Source organism: Coturnix japonica, chromosome 9 (genome assembly GCF_054131305.1).
Source record: "Coturnix japonica strain WE chromosome 9, WE-NBRP24, whole genome shotgun sequence".
In the NCBI taxonomy this organism is placed as follows: Eukaryota; Metazoa; Chordata; class Aves; order Galliformes; family Phasianidae; genus Coturnix; species Coturnix japonica.
Window position 1 is genome coordinate 29,487,450 of NC_140671.1, and position 20,410 is coordinate 29,507,859.

Here is a 20,410-nt window from a genome sequence, read left to right on the forward strand (position 1 = left end):
CACGGCACGGCACTGCGACCGCCCCCACCACCGCCCGGCAGGGCAGGGCAGGGACCGGGGCGGGGAGCTCAGCTGTGGATACCCCCAGTTACCTTAGAATGAACGTACCCCTGGTATTCCCACAGAAGGTGAGCTCGGAGAGCTCATTGAGCCTCCTAATGAATCGATGGGAGCTGATTAACCACATTTGTGCACGCTCTGATAGCGATAGGATAAGGGGGAATGGTTTTAAAGTGACAGGGGAGAGATTTAGGTTGGATGTTAGGAAGAAATTGTTGACTCAGAGTGCAGTGAGGCACTGGCACTGCTGCCCTGGTGATGCCAAAGCTGGATGGGATCCTGGGCAGCACAGTGGGCACCCAGCCCACAGCAGGGGTTGGGTCTATGAGGGCTTTAAGACCCCTTCCAACCCCAGCTTCCAGTTGGAAGGGGCCTTAAAGCCCTCACAGACCCAACCCCAGCCATCCTGTGACCCTATGATTCAGACCCTAACCATCCCCTCTGGTATCTGCATTAATTCAGCCCATCCTTTGGGTTGCCACTGTGGCCACAGTTTGGATGGGGGGAATGGACCTGTAGGGGATGCAGGCAGCAATTCCCTGCCATCAGTGTCAAAAGGATTGGCATCAATCCTGTTACTGCTTAATCTAGTTTTTAATTTTCCGTACACAGTGGATTTGCTGCTGCCATCAGCCATGCAGTAAATCTGCAGTAACTCCAGTGAAGCCAATGTAATCACTCAAGGAAGGACATCTGGGCTTGTGGGTCCATGGGAACAGATCACATTTGCAGCCGGACACAGCAGTGTGATGTGGCGTGGATAAATGAGACTAATTACAACAAGCTTCATTTGGATCCTCCACCCATCACACACCACAGGCTGCATTAAGACTGAGAAGTGCCCTGAGTTCAAACCTCCACGTTCTACCTAATTGCATTCTGTTTAATGAGCACCTGAATTAAACCCACAGCTCATAGCATCACCGGGGGCGTCTCAGTGTCACAGCATGTCAAGGCATCACCTCAACCACAGACAGAACCAGGACAAACAGAGGGGGAGGAAGATGCTCGATGCCACATCCACACTGATTGCTGTTAAATCTGCCTCCAGGCACTGGTTCTATCTGAGGATCCACTGTGCTCTATAAGGATGGTGTGTATGTAACAATCCGACTTGTTTTGATGCTATAAGCAGTGGAGGGTCCTTAGGAACACATATAGGATCAGCTCTGTGCAGAATGGCCAAGGTGACCTCTGCTGGCCTCCGCTCCACCTGCTTCTATCAACCTCAAATCACTGCTATTACCGTTTCCCTTTGCTCTTCCAGCACCGATAACGACACAGGGGGTGTTTCTATACACACAAACTCAATGGCTGAGAATCACCATCCCTTCCAGAGCTGAAATTCACGCTATGAGAGCTCATCAGGCTGCTCCATTCACATACATACACACACAGCCACCATGGCCTCACCCGGAAGGGGGCGGTGCTGGAAGGGGAAGCCGGGCCCGGTCCGCCTCCTTGCTGAGCCCGTAGTGCAGCAAAGATGGTTTCTCCTAAAACCCGATATTTAGTGTTCTTTCAGTACTGTGGCACTAAATATAGGTAGGTGCGATAGGAGCTCGGCCCTGCGCTGTTAGGTCCGGGGGGGCTGAGGGGGTGGGGGTGGGTTGCATGGATGAGGTAGGTAAAAATGGGTTAGGGTAGGCTATGTGCTTTGTGCTGGTGGGTAGGAAAGCACAGAGAGAAAGGTGATAGCAGATCGAGCCTGAAAATGCTTTACCTGCATACTCTCATCCAGGGTAATCTGCCTTATCATCCCAGCCCATCACACAGAGTGGCATTAGAGTGATGATTTTTGCTGTTCTCCCAGCGCTGTATCCCTATGAGATGGATGAAAAGCTCAATCAGCAGCAAGCAGTTCAATTATTGCCCCCCCACTTACTTCTGGTGGGTTATCTGACATGATACTGGGTAGAAAACACAGTCTTGATCCATCCCATTAACTGCTCTATCTGCTTTCCTCTGCAGTGGGGTCATGCAAACCACAGCTGAGCAGTCAGGGCTTGGAGTCCAGAATTATTTGGAGGTACGTCTTTGCTAATCAAATAGACATTAAAATGAAACCGCTGCGCTCACACTGTTGGCTATGGATATTATTTTTACACTGGGCATTTAGAATATGACTATTCAGCTGTAGTCAAGTGTCTTATTGAGTGTCTGAGTGCAGGTGGGAGAGTTAGGATGAGATATCCCACCCCAAAGCTCTGAGCATCAAGACATTTCCAGCCATGCCTGTATTTACTGAGCAAGGCTGAGCATTCTTGCTTTGCAGCAGGAAAGTGAGATGAATTATAGCTTGAAAAGAAGTTTTCAGGATGTATTTGTATGGCTTCTTGCCTGAGACCGGTGTGGAGAAAGTGTATAAATATAGTGCAATGCTTGAAGGAAGAGCCCCAAAGGACTTTCTATCTCATTTATCTCATCCTCTGAACCATCCAATGTCTCAGCCCCAGGCGCCGGACTTTAGGTGAGCCCAGCAGTTGTTTTACATTATCCAAGTAACTTTGTTTTAAACAAGGGAATGGGTGATAAAAGGGAAAGACAAAGAAAAGGAAAAAGATAAACTTATTTGGTGTTGTCTTTTCACAGTATCAGCATTTCGCCGGCCTGTGCTGGGATATGTGCTTTGCTTTCATGTGGTGGTATTGATGCTGGGCACTGCTGAGCAGGGCTGCATCTATTAGAACCACATGGGATGTCTTAAAGCAAATATAATAGAAAACTTCTGGGGCCTGCAGGAATTTATCTTCCTTCCTCCATTTCTATGCAGCCTTGAACTTCATAACACTCATTTCCAAAGCCAGGAAGGCAAGAGAAGGGAAAAGCAAGATTAAATCTATAACAAGATCCTTGTTCCATCCTGCATGCGTTCAGACATCTGTTTTGTTTGCAGTTACAGGCGAGCAAATAACCTGCGAAGTGTAGACTTCATGTATCAACAGCTGGTGTCCTTAGATGTATAATGAACTGGTTTGTGAGCAGGACTTGCTGCTCTGTAGTTGACAAGGTAGAGCTGTGGCTGAGCAGGAGACCTGGCTGCAGCCATTTGTCACTACATCTATCATGGAGGACATGATTGGGATCCCAGACTGGGATGCTCGATTGGGTTGCTTTGGAAACCCTCTTTTTCCAGCAGAAGCTGCTTTCTCATCTTTTTTTCCCTTGTTTTCTCCATAGCTTTTCTCTCTTCTTCTGGGAAGGAGTTAGATTCTTAATGAGTTTCAGTTGACATAATGCCCATTGAGTCAGCAGGGCTGTGATGTCTTGCAACCAGAAGCTCCTGCATTATTATTCATTAGAACTCAGCACTTTATAAATCGTGCACCATCTCCAGCAATGCAATGCAATGCAATCCCTCGTGTCTGTGCATCTGATGCCATTGTAGATGTCTTCCACTGACAACACCAATAAGCAACCCAGCTGCTGTGGAAGAGCAATAGACACCTTTCCCAAATACTCCTGCTGCATGTTTTTCTCTTGAACACATCCATCTACAATTGAATTGACAGTTTCATTCTGTAGCTCCCAGATGCTCTGCAGGGGTCTTTCGTGGCTGAGCATCTTGAGCCTTTTTTATTCAGACTTTGGGGAGATACGTGGATGAATTTTTGCTTCCCAGACATGGTGTAGTGACAGGCCTGTTCTTCATCTTGCCTCTGCAACGTGTGTACAGTGGGGAAAGAGAACAGGGCTGTGAGTAATAAGAGAAATCTGGAATGTGGATTCATATCATTCTGGCACACAACAATGGAAATTGCAGTGGGATTCAAAATATGGAAGTGCTTAGTGAACGAAACCTGTTAGCAGCACAGACCTACTAAATACAAGTAATGCTTTCCTCTGTATCACTGGTATGGAGAGTATTAGAGAGTATAGAGAAACACCCAGGGATTGTCTGGAACAGCAGTGACTGTAGAAGTAAAGAAGGCATGAAACTGAGTGAGGTCTGGCTCAATGAGACACCTCTAGCACGTGTCAAGTCAAGGTTCCAGTGTTTATAACCTGCCAAGCAGAATGCTGGCATGCTGTGTGGCCTAAAGAAGGGAGCAGAGACCTGTGAACTGTGAGGATGTAAGAGAGCACAGCTCCTCAATTCCTTTATCTCTTCTATTGCTTTTTAGCTGGACACCCGTGGGTAAATTGCTTAACTTCTGTCTCAGTTTTCCCCATTGGAATCCATAGATGATACCCAGCAGCATAAGGGTCAGAATTAACAACAGTAAAGCCTTGGAAGTTCCTCAGATGAAAGGCCTGCTTCTTGTAGGGGCTCTTTTTTCCTTTCCCTTCCTCTGAAAGGGCAGGTTGCCATTCAAGCAATTACTAAGTGTAAATAATGCATCTTTTTTGCAGATCAGTGTGGGTTGTATTAATGGATTAGAGTATATAGGAACCAGTGGAGGAAGGTAACAGATGTCTATAGGCTCAAAGGCCATCTGGATGAAGCAGATATGAGACATATGCATAGGTGAAGGGGTCATTAGTGAATGGTTGCTTGATGAGAAACCCAAATGTTGATGTGTTCCTATTATCCAGCTTTGTTCAGATGTGGTGTGTGAAATAGAATGCAGTGTGGGGATCCACGGGAGTGTTGTATCCAAACTTCTCCAGCTTCTCCATAGCAAGAAAGGAGGATGTTCTCTCCTGCCCTCTCTCCCTCTGTTCCACTCAGCTATGCTCACACTGGCTGATTTGTGCCTGGCAAAAAGAGGGGGAGGTGAGGCTGGGGAAAGAGGAGTCTGCAAAATACAAGCATATCTTTGCAGATACAAACACAGCTTCCACTTAAAGACAGAGTGTTGAGGCACAAGACATGGTCTGCTGCATAAAACATACTTAATTTCTGTCTGCTTCTCTCTGCTTAAGGGTGATAAATAAAGATTTTTATTGTTAATTGTAACCATATGTGAACTCCAAATAGAAGGATTAGGAAAGGGAAAAGTCTGGGGTCATTTCTGTTCTGTTTCCCAAGCTTTCCCCTGCAGCTCAGTTACAATTTTTCTTGCCTCCCTGTGCATTATAATGATATGTTTCTGAGAGCCCAGAATCCTGTCTGCTCAAGTCGTAGGAATCTGGAAGGCATTTGTGAGTCAGCAATTCAAGCTTTATTGACTCTTGGTACGAAACTGAAATGTAATAAAGACCACTGCTGGGTTCACCACTCAGGAGGGAAGATGAGAGAGAAGGAAATTTCCAGTCATTCATCTGGTTTCCTGCTTTTTTTCCTTCAGTCGTTCAGATATGCTTCATTCATACACCACAATAAATTACATTAAGGGCCTGTCCTGACAAAGACAAAACTGTATTTTGCAAGTGCTGTAACCTACTCCTAACCTTTATTGTATGGCAGAACTACTGTGGTTTTAACATTGCTATAGTAAGTTACTAGAAGCAGAGTTTGCCTTTGCCCCTTACCAAAGTCCACCCTGGCTTTGCTAAATGTGAAATGATCTTATACCCTTAAATATATAATTATCTCTGTTAGCATCTCTCTCTCTCCCTGTGCTTAGTTATACCTGCTGGCATGGCTCAGCATCAGCTCTTCCACTGCTGTGTTCTATTAGAGCTATGCCTTGGTTCTGTGATCTGTTTCTATTTCTCGGTGGGACCAATAAACACATTACAGCGGTGCTGTGCTACTTCTCATCTGGTCCCCCGACTCCTCCTCTGCTCTGAATAGAAGCACATTGCCCTCTGTAGCCCTGCTCATGTTGTGGATAGGAAAGAAATGCTGTATTTTACACCATTTTGGCCTGCACTGGAACAAAAGGCTGCAGCCTGAGCTCCATCAGGCCTATTAGCTGTGATGTCAATCTGACACCCGTGTGCTGTTTCTATCTGAGCTCTGGAGCTCTCTAAGAGCATGCACTGTGTTGCTGATGCTGAGTGCAGTTCTTAGCAGTCAGATGCAGGGGTTGCACCTGGATTAAAAGAGGGATTCTCTGTTCTCTTCTGCCCAATTGTATAAAGCTAAGCACAGGGAGGTAAGTATTTTTCACTTTGTTTTATGTGTAAGGAAGCTGACGTGGTGTATTGTATGTTCTCTTTAAAATCATTCTGGGACACAAGGTGAGAAGCCAAGTAACACTAGCAGAAATCAACAGGCCCACCTACATCCATCTCTGCAGCTCACAGTACAACTCCCTATTGCTTCTCTTGGAGGCATGATATATTTAGCAAGGAGGAGGGCATTGTTTCCTAGGGAGCTCTGAGTTTTCTGTTCATGGTTCTGTCTCATGTTGGATTGCAGAAGGCAGCACAGAACCTAAAACCTGTTGTTCCCATCAAGTTCCACATATCCAGCCGGACAGACAGTGGTGTCCATGCGCTCTGCAACTCTGCTCACCTTGACATCCAGAGGGCACCAGGGAAGCCAGCTTTTCAAGAGAGAGTGCTCATTAGTTGTTTGAATCGCCACTTGAAGCCTGAGCCAATCCGGTGAGTTGGTGGCAAGTCAAAATCCTTAAATTCTTGTTTGAGAAGGGGGAAGAATGTAGCGATGATCTCCCAGCAGTTGAAGGCTCAGACTGTCCATGTCTGTCCAGCATTTGTTGCACTAAGACACGGCTCTGTGGGCAGTAACACTAATGAGCAGTGTGCCAGAGCACTGCACTGTGCTGTACAAGAAGGTGGCTGATTTGTAGGAAGTGTTTGGATGAGCAGAAGTTGGATGCAAGATCCCAATTGATAATTACTCAGAAGACCCAGTTGCTGTTTCATGTTACTGCAGTCTGGTGGCACGAGTGTAATAAAGGAAGATTATAGAGGCAAATTCCCCATGCCGGAGCAAGATCCCAGGACAAAAAAGCAAATCCCTCCCCACCCAATGCAGGGATTTTTGTAAGAATAGCAGCCTGACTATGAAACACCCTCCCCCTTCCCACTTCACCCAGTCTGCTTTATTTTCTAATCTCCTCTTTGTGAAACAGGGCCTGACCCAAATGCCAACGCAGCAAGGCCTGGGATTTGAGGGCTGACAACATGCCTGCATCTGCCCTTCATTTTGCAAGGGAGGACTCCAATTCTCCATGGCCTGGGGAGCAGTGAACCCAGCTCTAGATGTGCAGGCACCTGAACAGTTTGGTGGCTGAGGAAGGAGATCTGAATGGTGACGTTTCTTTTTCTCCCAGGAGGTCCTTTGTGCAGGTCCCAGATGCTGTGTAAAATGAAGAGAGTCTGAGTTGGTTGAAGCTGTGACGTGCCCTGTGCTGTTGTGAGGGTGCTTGCTGGCCTTAGCTGCGTGCCTGACCACGGTCCTCATCATTAGACACTCTGAGTTTACCAGGATGCAGTCAGCTCTACTTCTCCCTCCTCCCTTGGTCTGAACCTTTTACAAATGGCTCAGCTGCTTTCCATTAAGGAGCTTGGTGACAGGCATGAATCGAAATGGATCAGCAGCCAACCCCTCCCTCTGTAAATATGACTTTGCCAAGAATTCTCTCCTAATGCTGGATAAAAAACCCAGCACTTTCATGTGGTTGCAGGCAGGGGGTGATGGAGAGAGATATCTTTGTGAGAACTCGTTGTTGATAGAGCTTGAAAAGGAAACCAGATTCCAAACTGGCTGGCTGTATCATTAGCAATAATCATCTTCTTTGTAGCTTTGCTGCATGATGGGTCTCTTCTAGGAAATGATCTGTCTTCCACAGTTGCAAAGCATTTTTGAAAGGATCTTGTCTGCAAAGATCAGAGCGTATTCTGCTGATGGGTAACTTGAGGAGGACATTGTTATCATGTAAATAGGGATAGAGTAGTAAAGTAGATTCTTGCCTTCTGTTTCTGGTTTCAGTTTGTGAAGTTTTCCATAAAAGCTTTCTGCATGGCAACAAGACAGAGATTCATCCCACCTCTTGCAAACTGGCTTTCACCTTCTGTTGTCAGTGGAGAGAGGAATTAGTACTTCTGGAGGACACCTTTGTATTTAATACGTTGGTGTTTCAAATTAGATGCCTTTGGGCTTCTTTGCCTTCAAATTCTTCTGAAGGTTATGCTGCCTAAAAGCTGAAGAATGCTCTCAGTATTTACCAGCAGACTTGTAAAAAAGGGGACGTTAACAAGGCTTGAAATGTGGTGTGCTTGAAGAACTGGTGGAATAAGAGACTCCCAGCTAGAAAGAGCCCAAAATAGCAATTGCATCTACCAGGAGAGGCAAGAAAGGATGTCTGCAGTGAAGAATCATGCGAGTACAAATGGGCTTTTCTGAAAGAATAATTCTATGGGAGGTTATAAAAGGATGGTTATTTAATAAAAATCACTTCAGTGTTAACAGGAGAAGCTCAAGGGAGATTAAATGCTTGTGGAGACATGTAGACAGAGGAAAATAAATGGAATACTTAATTATATTACCGTGTTTAGAAGACACTGGAGGTCCTGGGTTTAAACTCCATTGCAGGCCTGGAGGATGTAGTTTGCATTTCTGATGGGAGTTTATAGCAGCAAAGCGATCTTCTGGGCTTGTTATTGCAAATCTTTGCAGAGGCCTGTGGCTCAGCTTTAATTTCTTCTGTGGTCTGAGCCTTTGCAGCAAAGAGGTGGGAGCCAGAGGTGCTTAGGCTGACAAAACTCCCTGCGGCACCAACCTTTTAAAAGTAAATAAATAGCTTTATCTGTTACTTGGTCCCAAACGGTATCAAATTCTTTGGTTGCTCTGCATCCTTTCTCATCCATTTTCAAAGCTGTAAAACCAGAGGGGCACACGACAGAAGGAAAACTACTTTCTAATGAGAGACATCCTCTAAAGCAATGTCTGCAGAGAGGCAGTACCTCTGAGATGGTGCCTCCTTGCTGCTGCTCCCAGCAGGATGATGACAAGCCACAACTCTGGACTATGGGAAAATGAAATCCAGCACAAACTGCTGCCTTCAAACCAGTTGTAGTGGTGTGTAGGGAAGTGACCTACTTTCAACTATTTCCATCTGCTACAATGAACTGCGTAGCTGCTTTTAGGAGTGAGCAAACAGTGCTGCATTGGGTGTGCAGGTGTATCTGTCATTGGGAAGTCCTTCATGCTCTTATCTGGGGCCACAGCTCTGCAAGAGGGCTTGGGCTTATTCTTGTCAGAGGGTAATTCACCAATGGTTTCCAGTGCTAAGTCCCATCAGTCTACACACAGAGAGTGATGGCAGCCCTTCTTGTGGATGCAGCAAGGCTAAGGTGAAACAGATAGGAAGCCTTAGAATATCTGATTGTATTCTAGTGTTTGCAGGTAGATGCTTGATCAAGAAAGGGACTCATGAGTATAAGGAAAAATGAGGCTATGAGACTTCTCTTACAGGCTCATTAAAGCTGCTGGGTTTCTTCCCTCTTCTTAGTTTATCTGATAGATAAACCTAATAATTTATCTATTAGAACTGGATCAACTAAAGTAAAAGTGGAGCCACTGACCTGCTGTTGTGCCAAGTTTGACAAGCAAAACAGGAAGATGGCTGGTCTCTGTTGCTTAATATAAAAGGTGACAACCTGAAAAAAAAAAAGAAATTACCATGAAAATAGTGCACCAAAAGCCTTTTTTGGTGGTTATTGTGGTTGGGACGTCTGGTTTTATCATCCACACTGCATCTCTTCCACCTCAGTTGATGCTGTCCTGCAGACTTGAGGGTACAGCCAATATGCCTTTGAAGGCAAGCACAGACACACTCTGTCCTTTGAGTCAGTGTTTCACAGCTGCATTAGGGCAGTTGTGAGCCAAGCGAATAGTCTGGAAGAACTCATCAACTTGGGAATGATGCTGCAATAACTAGTTTCTCATTGGCGAGCCTAGAGCAGGGCCAGAGGAAGTATTTGTGTGCCTGACAGATTTCATGTAGAAAGTCCATTTATGGCTGTGTGTTCAGTTAGAGCTTAGAAAAAATGTTACCTTGGCCATCAGCACGTCTGGGTAAGAGTCATAGGCAAGGAAATGTTTTCTTACAGGGCTCAAAGGAGACCAGCTCTCTCCTATTGGTTTTCCTGCTAAAGAAGGTAGCGGATGAAAAAGTCCAAAGGGAATTATTTCTACAGCTGCTTTGGTAAAAGGAAGAATAATTGCTATTTTCTCCATTCTCCTAGCATAGTAGGGATACCACAAAAGAACTGCTAAGAGATTTTGTGAAAAACACACTTGACATTTGCAACAGCCACTGAAAAGTGGGTCATGAGCTAGCACAGCATAATACTCTCCATATGTGAGATACATTTCATCCTGAGGATCTCAGGAAACCTCAAACATTGTCTTGCTTGTTTGTTTTTGCAAAACTTTCCCTCAAGTGATTCATATTTGTACGTGCACATGAATATTTCAAAGAACGTGTTTGCACACGTGAGCCTTCACACCCAGCTGCGTGTGGGAATAATGCAGGCTCTTTAATGGTGCCATTCCTAAGAGCAGGAAGCAGAATGCAGCATTCAGCTGAAGAGAAAACTGATGGCAGCCAATGTTGATTATTGGCTGGAAGTTTGGGTCAGGATGCTAAGAGTTCCAACAGTGAGATTGCTAGGAAGTGTGTGGGTTTAGAACACAGAGCAAGTAAAGAATCTATTGCATGTTTTAATTCCACCTATATGGAGACCAGCAAAAGCTTTTAAGCTAGTGCATGGCGTTTCTGTCTCTCTCATTCTATTCTGTCATAACAGCATTCTGAGTGCCTACCGAGTGACCGACAGCTTCCATGCACGCTTCTCTGCGCTGTCAAGAACCTACATTTATCGGCTGTTGATGGGCTGTACCCACCATTCTGAAATACCAGTGTTTGAGAGGGATCTGTGCTGGGCTCCCACTGGGGGGTGAGTGTCTTCCATATGGCCTGGGGCAGCTCTGCAAGGAGCTGTTTGGGAGAGATGATTTCCACACATAAAATCAGATTCCCACATCATACTGGAGATATTGAACATTGGAGCTGCACTGAGGTACATTCAGTGAGGCCTGAGTCTGATCTTAATTGTACAGTCAGCTGTAGCTGTTGTTAACTCAATGGCTCTGGGCCACATCCATGAACGACTGTGTGCCCTGCATGGAAGCAATGAGCATTTCCTCAGATAACCTTGCCAATTCATATAGCAAACCCATTCTGACAGCTGGCTGAAGGGACAATGCTCTCATACGATGCAGGCAGAAATGCATCACATGGCAGATGTCACAGCTTTAGGTGTGACCATACAAAGAAGGCAATCAATGATGAAAGCTGGCATTTTTTTTTCCTTTTTCTCATCCTGTTTCTGGTGATGGCTGCATGTAAATCTTTGCTCTCATTCCCTGTCTGAATTCTTTTACTTGTGAATACTTGAGAGCCAATGACTCTGAGCAACCCTACAGTAACAAGCTGGTGTATGTAGCACAGCATTCACATATATCCTTAACAATACTTAAGACATGATAAGCAGTGGGTAAGGAAATAACAAAGACCTCAGAAGAAAATCAGCTATTGCCCTTTAGACAAGGTTGTACTGAGATAAATGTACATTCAAGAACACTGGGGTTGTTCACATCATAGGAAAAAAAACAAGGTTGGAAAACCTTCATGGTGTTTGATATTTTCTTACTTGGCAACACCTTTTTGAGTTTACAAGGTACTGCAAAGGCTTTTGTTTCTCTTTTCCTCCACTCTAGCCAATAGTTTGCATAAAACTGTTTTGAATTCAACCATATTAAGGATAAAGCTTTGTGGAAAGATGTTTGCCTGCCAACCCCTCACCTGGGGCTTTGAGCACCTTCAGACCTCAGGTCATTTGGCTTCTTGGTTTGTGGTTTGGGCTCTAACAAGAAAAACTCCACCTTCCACAATGCTGCCATGTTCTATTTGCATGCTCAGTTCAAGCCTCTCGTTAATTAACTGAATTTAACCCACATAACATACTCAGTCCCACCTAATGCTCCTTTCCTTTTCAGCTACCTCAACGTGCCCGCCATGCAGGATGCAGCACAGTTCTTACTGGGAACACATGACTTCAGCACTTTTTGTTCACCCAACTCCAATGCACCGTCTCGGTCTCCAGTCAAAACCATCGTACAGGCAGACATCCAACCCTCTTCTGGTTTCTTATCCCACCACTATGAATACAGGTGAGAGAGCCTAGATACTCAGCTGAGGAGCTGCCCTGATCAGCTTTGTCAGAAAAGCTGCTTTCCAGTGCTGTGCTAAGAACTGACCTCCTCTCAGTGCATTGCCTTCACAATCTAAGCAGGGTTCTGCCTAGTGAAAGTTTGGGAAGGATATTTCTTCTCCTAGTGACCTCAGGGAGAAAGATGAGCAAAGCTGAGGGCAGAGAAGCTGGCCCAGTTGTTTGTGCAGTAAGGCAGGATGTCAGAAACCTACACATGGAGTCTGGCACAGCAATTCCTATGTGATGCTGAAGATCAGCTTTGCCTAGAGGCTGTGAATAGGAGGAAAAATAACTCACCCAACACGTAGGGTACTGCTGTAGCTATGCATATCCTCTCAGTTCACACCAGTAACTCCTTCTGCTTTCCTGGGGGATTCTGATGAAAAAAAATTCAATATTCCTCAGTCAACACATAAATAAAAGATTGCTGTGTGTCAGGTTCTTTCAGGACCAGGTCTTGCAAGTATTGAAATGAAGTGGCTGGATGTATTGCCTTCCTCTAGCAGAAACTGAAGGCTTTTTTCCCCCCAGAAAGATCACACGTATTTATCATCTGAACATGACCCCCTGCTTTCATTTCTTTCAGAGAAACATGGCTGTTGTGTTCCAGCTTGAAAGCAGACATTGCTATTGTCTGACTCCAAACCACATTTCTCTTGTTTTCCAATAATGGAAAACCCTTTTCTTTGTAGTTTCCCCCCCAACAGTCCTCCATTAGGTTTGAATATTTACTGTGCTGTCTGCAACAATAAGGGCCATGCTTCAAGCTTCAGCTGGGCCTCACTGCAGCTTGCAAATAGCCTGCTCTTTTTTTCCCCCCTTATCCTAGGATGGTGTGTTTTGCCAGCAATAATGTAGGATAAAAGCCAAAAGGGAACTGCAAAAACAGAGGGAGATCTGTATGCTCTGAGTAGCCCTGGTCTTTCAGTTCCTCTCAGTCTCCCTATTCAGGGGCAGGAGGAAAAAGGCATTTTGTCTGATCCGTGGTTTCTTTGCACACTATTGGTGCTGCAAATACACAGCTGCATTACAAAGAACCACCTACTTGGGTATGGTGTATTCACTGAAGCTCTCTGCTGTACAAGTACAAGGACATAGGCAGTGAGTGCCAGATGGGTCGCTTCCTTCCTGCTTATTTGCAGCTAAAACACTGCCTGCATGGGAAAAAGAGGGGCTGGAAGGGAAGCTGGGTGCTGTTACCTGGCTGCCTTCCTGCTGTCTGTTGTTGGGCCACCACTGCTGGCTGGAGAGCTTGACCATCACACAAGTAAGCAAAGCACTTCACCACTGAGCTAACCTGAAAATAAGCATTAACAGTCTCATCAAGATCACCTTTAAATGCATGCAGGTCACGTTGTTATCTTCAAAATCCAGACCTACTGTTGCTGATTGTCCTGTCTCACAGATTTGATACGGATCAGCTTTTTGACATCTTTAATTTTATTTAAAAATTCAATTTAAAAAAGGAATTTGCCATTCCTTGCATAACTTGCTGCATAAACCCATCCCACACAAGGCCAAAAACAGCTCACAGGAGAGAGCAAACTGAAAAATGGGATGAAAGGCATCAAAGCTTGTTGCTGATAGCATTTGTTTTTTGCTTGGTGATGCATGCAGCCCAACTTGTGTTTTGTAACAAGTCATTTTTTTAATGTGCCAACACTGATTGACTTACAGAACAGCTAGGCTGAAGGGGGAGGCTTTGAGAAGTCTTGTTTTGATGCACTGAAACAGCACCTAAGCCCCTTACAGTGCTTCCTTAGTTATTAAAGCATTAACCAAAACCATGAGTTTTCTGATCTAAAGAAAGAAGTTTTGGGGTTAGAATGTTTGTGACAGACTGAGTGGGTGTTTTTCCTTTGGCTGATGTTGGTTTATTGCAGTGTCCTAGTTCTAATCTGCAGAACACCCTATGGGGACAGCTGCAGTCATGGAGCTTGGTGTTTGCTTTTGCCCTTACTGCAAGTAAGACAGCAAGTGCCTGAAGTGCGTGTGTGTTTCTTCCCTGCAGCAGCAGAATGAACCATCCCTGCACTGAAAGGGCTGTGATAGCATTAAAAGCTTATCAATCGATTATTTTCAAGTCTAAAGAGCTTTATTTTTCGCTTCAGAGGGAGGAATCTGCAGAATGATAAACCAAGTTTTCTTAGTCAAATAATGCAGCTTCTCACTCACATTCTTCCCTTCCTTTATGAACTTAAACCAATCTTCTGAATTGACTTCTTTTTAAATGATTCCTTCCATCAAACTCAGTTGCTCAGCAACACTGGAAGTGGAGTTAGTGCCCCAGCCACCCAAAATGCTTTTGAATGCTGAGGATGTGCTTAGAGCCTCAGCCCCATTCCCAGGGAGCAATTGTTCTGTCACCTGTTTTCTAGCTGGATATGTATTATTCATTGCAAGGTGCTGCTTGCTGCTGCTAAGTGGAAAAGACAGACAGAATTCATGCTGGTAAGCAGAATTACTTGTGAGACTGACAAGAAAAAGAAAGTTTCCCACTTGAAGAAAAATATTTTGGTCTCATTCGATGTCTACAAGATATTTCCCTAAGTACTTTTCCTAAGAGGAACCTGGCTAGAGATGGTGCATGCAAACTGTCTCTTACCATTGCTGAAGAGCTGAGCAGACTCCTGGCCACATTATGGTGGGTATTTGTGCATGTGCCCAGTGCTGCACATGTCTGTATGCCACGTCCTCCTTGCTGCAGGGAAGGAAAACCATATGTAAGTGATGGAAGTATTGTCATTTCCTGACATAAAGAGGAATCTGGGGGTAGGAGCTGCCTTTACATTTACCAACATACACAACAGAGAAGGCTAAAAGCAGTAACTTATCTGTGAATCCTGTGAGAAAACAGCTTGCAGTTGCTCCCTGGGGTGATAATTTCAGTCTCTCTTCCTGCTTACATTGCCCTGATGCCCCACACAGGCTATGAATCATGTTGTCCCTGCTTCATCTTCTTCCACCATTTACAAGAGCTGTCTTCTAGGCTGTGGGCAGCCGCCACCTTTATACTCAGGTGTTTCCAGCAAACCCAGCCTGTCCTGAACCCCCCAGATAAATGCATTGCAGCTGTGCTTTTCCCACAGCTGATTTGAGTCTTCAGAGCCCCACACAACTGGGCTTATGGCAAAGGAAAGGAGGAGAGGACAACAGTATCTGTGTCAACAGATTTGGAGAGGGGAAAAAGATGTTTTCATGCAGTGACATCTATCCAATTTCCCCCTGCCACAAGATACCCACTGCTGTCTCAATCCTGATGCTTTTGAATTCTCTTCTCCTTGTTGCCTTCATTAGAGTGATACACAAAATTCACTCCTTTCTCACTATGTGAACCGTGCACGTGGTGGAATTAGAGCTTTGATAAGTGTCGTTTGTGACATGACAAGTGAAAAGCTTTTATCAGAGCTAGAAATGTTCAGTCACGTCCAGAATGATTTATGGGCTGGCAGAAATGCTGTTGAGGGCGAAGCATTTAGTTCAGCCTGACACATGGTAAGCGCTTCTCTTGGGTTAGATGCAATGCTGACATTGCAGGGCTCCACTTTGGCAGCAGGTTTTTAAACGTTTGCTGTTCTGCTGTCCGCATCAGGATTTGATCTTTCCTGGTGTTCTGCCAACTGTTGTTCTGGGGTGAACATCTGGCAGAGGAGAGTTTGTTGCAAGAAGAGGAGAAATCGGTTTTCAGGTTGGAATTTGCCAACTTAACAGTACTCTGAGTGCCCATTATGCCTTCCAGTAATGCTATCATTAAGAGCTATTTTATCTTGTATGGAATCTTGCAGTTTGTACCTCCTCCTTGGATCTACCTCCTCCGGTCAGGTCAGACAGGCTGTAGGTATTTCAACTCTTTGCTTTCCTTTAGCACAACAGACATATCCTGTGCCTAAATTGAGGTGGTGCCCAGGAAAAAGACTAATTCTCTGTGTTCTCTCTGCAGTTTGGGCTTCTAAAAGAGCAGCTTGTTGGCTTTGAGGCAGTCAGTGACTCAAAGTAGCTTACATCTCAGCAAGCATCCGCCCCTCCTATTGAACCAGCAGCCCTCATGTAGGCTTTAGCTGCAGGATGATGTTTTGCAACAGTCCAAAGATCCATCTGGCAGCCTGGGCCTTGACATGCTGAAGCAGAACTTGTGCTTACCAACATCTTCTTCATCTGAAGGCTTTAGATGATTTGTAGCTGAATTGTTGCTCTTTAATCTCTTTTAACTGTTCTTATTGATAACTCTTTTTTTGTTCCAAATCCCGTTAGTTTAAACTGATCATTTTTGAGATGTGATTTTTAAACCCTTTCTTTTCTCTGTAGGGGACTGGAGTTTTGGGAGCTGAAGTTCAAGAGCAGATCGTTTCTTTACCGACAGGTACTGTTCTGCTCTGTGCACCCTTTGTCTCCAAGAACCCAGTATCACCCTCACTGTAACACCATTGATCTGGCAGTTCTGCATCCACGTGTGGTGCCCCCTGTGTTGCAGAGTTGCACCTATAGTTTGTGATACACACAGGGACTTTGCCACTGTGAAGCGAGGCTCTGTGTTCATTATTTGATCCAATAGAACCAGACCATCTTTGGGTTGTGTCTAAAATCAATGACCAAAGTCACAGAATGATGTGGGAGGATGGAAAGTTTTGTTTTCCTCAGTCTTTGTCCTTGCAGTTCGAGTGGTAAAAACCAAGAGACATATGTTCTTGCTCTGCTGAATGGCACCAGGCCCAGTGAAGGCTGCCTGGAATTTTACTTTCTGGCTTTGGAGCATGAGGTAATTCTCAGTGTTGCATGAAGGAGAGATGGGAAGACCTGATTCAGCTCTGCCCGCACGACTGCAGGATCGTTCCCTCTGTCGTGCTGCTGGGTTTTCTTTGAAATAACTCCAATGGGGTTTTTTGCTGCTGTCCTCAAGGGAGTCGGCTCTCTCCACAACTTAATGGATCACCTCATTAGGAAACAATTGGCTGTTCTGTCTGCCTACTCCGGGCACAGTCACACTCTGGAGACAGAATAGGCATGGGAAGGCTTGTTTTGGAAGAGAGAGGGGGTGTTTTGTGGGAACAGTTATTTTTTGTTCTGTTTTGACAAACTAGATTTGTTTTTATCCTGTGCCAAGCAATGCTCCGTAAGCTCTGACAGTGGGTGTCTGGATATGAGCAGGGGAAGGACGATAACATGCTTGAGAAGGCTTGATACATAGCAGGGGATCTGCTTCATCAGATGCTCTTGTGACAAGGAGAAAATGCTGGTAACCCATTTAATGCATTAGACTGGAAATGTTACTTAGTGGCATTGGTATCCCTCTTTTTCTGCCCAGTAATGCTGAGCCCATTGCCCTCTGTGAGTGGGGCTTTTAGCAGCAGCCTCAGAGCCAACTGGCAGGCCAGGAGAGAAGGAACAGACTGTAAATGGTGAACCTGCACCCTCAGACCTGAGCATCTGCTTCTGTACTCTGTCACAGAGAGTTTACTGGGTTAGGTGGAGCTCTGATTTCATCTCATATGGCTGCTACGTGAAGTTTTACCATCTGGATGTTTTTATTAGAGAATAAGGTTAAACAGCCTCAGAAATTATGTGTGTCTTCTCCCTGAAGGACGTGGAGCAGCGGGGAGACACCAAGCACGAGGCTGTTTCAGATGCCTCCCATCCGTTTGGATTTACACCAATTAACTCCAAGTGTGGAGACATCAAAGCTAAAGTCACAGCATGCAATGACCCCTAGTGAGGGACAGATAACATAGCACTGTGCTGCTTCTCCATGACACCAGAATGGCTACAAGGCAGGCTGTGGGCACCACGTAGTGCAGCTTAGGCTCCAACCAAGTAGGTGAAAGTAGTGCCTGCCTTTGGATAAATATATCTTTATATATGGGGATAAACTTGATGAGGTTGTTTAGTAGACTCTGGTTTAATCTTTTGTAAGTGTTATTTTAAGCACTGTATTTGGAGAACCGGTTTAAAGGGGGATGCTGATGTGCGAGGGTGTGATAGTAGGTGAGCACTGCGTGTGAAATTTCTGCTAACCCAGTAGATCTGGAATTGCTTAGTGTGGAGGGGAGGGAAGCTGTGACATGTGGAGGTGTTCAAAATGCCAATTTGATGACTTAGTTGGCTGGTGGGCTTTCACACTTGGTGTGTTGTCGATTTTCCTTTTGATTGTGTTGATTTTGGCCCTCTGAGAGAGAAGCACATAGCCCCCACCTGGAAATTGTTGCTTGTCCATTAATAGTGTGTGAACCCAGCTTGCCCAGCAGCAATTGAGCTTCCTGCCACAGGCAGCCTGTGGCTGCTGCAGCTTCTGAAATAGAAACCGTGTCTGCTCAGCTCTCTTTCCACCTGTGATGAGAACAAACCTTCTGCAAGGCAGTGGAACTGGATGTTACATTGTGTTACAGGTCTTGATTTTCTTAGTGCCCATAGTTGTAGGTAGGGAAGGGGCTGTTCGACCACACAAAACACTGCTGATACAAAGAGGACTCTTAACCTTTTAAATGTTACAAGGGGCAGTTCCTAAACTGTATGCTGTTTTATCAGGTCCGGAGAATGGTTGGGGCTCTGGTTGCAGTTGGCCAGGGAAAGTTGGCACCGCATCATATAAAGGAGTTGCTGGAGATGAAGGATACACAGGCTTTTCCATCGTTTGCCATGGCTCCATCATCCGGACTCTTCCTACAATCAGTGGAATATAATGAAGCAGGTAAGGGAATGGCAGACAGTGACTTTCTGTGGGAGTCAGGCCTCATAGTGAAAGGAACAGAAGCCCCCACAGTCCTTTTTGTGCCATTTAAAGCAGTTACTATGGAAAATGAGTTGTTAGTTTCTTTCCTGGTAGATTTCTTCCTCTTACTTGCAAGGTAGTGAAAGAGAAGTCAGGTTGCTGTCGACTTTGAGCCTTATTTTGTCACTCAACATGTATGGTAACCAGATCTTCTCTAATACCTGTGGATCTACCTCTGTATAAAATGTCCTTGCAACTGGTGGACAGAGAGAGCACAGACCTCCTGCAGTGGGCTTTGGGAATGCTCTCCTGCTTCAGCTGTGCACACACTGGGGCTTAAAGACAGAAGGAGAAGCAACAATATGTTGTGCAGGGAGTTTCAGTCTAACACTGGGCACTTGGCTTGGCCTTGAAGAGACAGCTGCTGCTTGTGGGTTTGGGCCCTCTCCATAGTGGTGCATTTCCTAATAATGCTGGATGTGGAGCTGCCTGTGCCAGTGGGGAGGGAGCCCAGGCAGGAAATGAAGACCACAGACTTTAAGAGCTTTCAGTGCCATCTTTTTTCCCTAAATCAATGTTTGGTGTTTGTTTTTTTTTTCTTCCCATTCAGATTTGCAAACAGCGGACCCGGGAGAATAGCAGCTCTGTCAGCCATGTCTGAAAGGACTGTTGTTGTGGATGTGGGATGGAGGTTTGCAGAGCTCTTTATGCAATAAATGCTCTTGTCTCAATAAACATCACCGACTTTAGGCATCTTCCCATCATTTGTTTGCTAAGGGGAAATGAAGAACGATGCTGCTTTCAGATTACTGCTTTATTTTCTTGTCTTCTTGATGTATTTTCTTGTGTCTTTTTGTTTTGCTTTAGTCTTGCCTGCTTGCCCAAGCAGCGGCAGCACATGCGTTGGGTAATGCATTGTATTGTTTTAATCATGAATGACACCAGAATCACTGTTTGGGTTATAAAACGGTTCTTGGAATGCTGAGTTACAAGAAAGAGGATGAAAGTTGTGAGACTTCTGAAGAAACAGCACCCGATTTAAACAACTGTATTGGAAACCACACGCAGCTCAGATGCCTGGTACCATCATAATTAATCTCTCTTTTGACTGGGAGAGAAGAATTAGGGAGCTGACAGTTCATTATAGCTGAGCTGCTGAGGGGATGTCCTCTGTTATGTGGCAATTCAAAGCATTCAGGTAATGAAGGAAGGAATATTGATAACACTGAAGGATTAAGGATGTTTATCCCCTCACTCTGTTTCCATACACCAACATTTGACAACATGAGAAGGAGACGGAGGAAACTTCTGGTTACTCTTATTTGCTTAGGGACCAATTTCCAAAGACAGAACTTTAGAGGAGTCCTAACAGAAGAGAACTAAAGCCACTGTGGTGCCAATGTGGTATGTCTTATGTGCTTTTCCTGGCTGGGCCTTGGTGAACAAGTACCTAGAGATATGGATGTTGTAATGTGCTTTCAGGGCAAGCGATGGCTCTTGTCCATTTGTGATCCAAACCTGAACGCGTGCCTGTCTTTCAGACAGGGAACAGCAGTTAAGTCTTTGCTT

At 45.1% G+C, this 20,410-nt stretch overlaps 2 protein-coding genes across 7 annotated transcripts in view; one reads left to right on the forward strand and one right to left on the reverse strand.

The window, feature by feature from the left end:
• The window catches only part of ACAP3 (ArfGAP with coiled-coil, ankyrin repeat and PH domains 3), a 66,958-nt gene extending 58,332 nt beyond the window's left edge, over positions 1–8,626 (reverse strand). Inside the window, exons 1-2 of the mRNA XM_085509043.1 lie at positions 8,407–8,626; positions 1,784–1,883 (exon numbers count right to left, since the gene is read on the reverse strand). Of these exons, the coding sequence (XP_085365169.1) occupies positions 1,784–1,797 (14 nt within the window). The 5' untranslated portion in view covers positions 1,798–1,883; positions 8,407–8,626. The remainder of the gene's footprint in view (positions 1–1,783; positions 1,884–8,406) is intronic.
• On the forward strand, positions 15–19,590 carry PUSL1 (pseudouridine synthase like 1). 6 transcript variants are annotated; one of them, XM_032448727.2, is made up of 8 exons: positions 15–128; positions 2,032–2,089; positions 6,311–6,498; positions 10,672–10,821; positions 11,924–12,097; positions 16,444–16,498; positions 18,658–18,820; positions 19,452–19,590. In XM_032448727.2, exons 2-8 carry the CDS (start codon positions 2,039–2,041, stop codon positions 19,478–19,480), a joined length of 810 nt encoding a protein of 269 aa, XP_032304618.2. In that variant the 5' UTR covers positions 15–128; positions 2,032–2,038; the 3' UTR covers positions 19,481–19,590. The 6 variants fall into 6 exon arrangements, 5 of the variants coding, with proteins under 5 accessions (XP_032304618.2, XP_085365198.1, XP_015737659.2 ...); XM_015882173.3 differs by lacking the exon at positions 15–128 and adding an exon at positions 1,535–1,605; XM_085509072.1 differs by lacking the exon at positions 6,311–6,498 and having other exon boundaries at positions 46–128.
• The last annotated feature ends 820 nt before the right edge of the window (positions 19,591–20,410 follow it).

Excerpts from the sequence above, each read along its gene's own strand:
- PUSL1 (XM_015882173.3), top strand. The coding sequence starts at position 1,547 with ATGGTTTCTCCTAAAACCCGATATTTAGTGTTCTTTCAGTACTGTGGC. Across the intron at positions 10,822-11,923 it reads TGCTGGGCTCCCACTGGGGG|CTACCTCAACGTGCCCGCCA; the intron begins GTGAGTGTCTTC and ends TTTCCTTTTCAG. Across the intron at positions 16,499-18,657 it reads GATCGTTTCTTTACCGACAG|GTCCGGAGAATGGTTGGGGC; the intron begins GTACTGTTCTGC and ends CTGTTTTATCAG.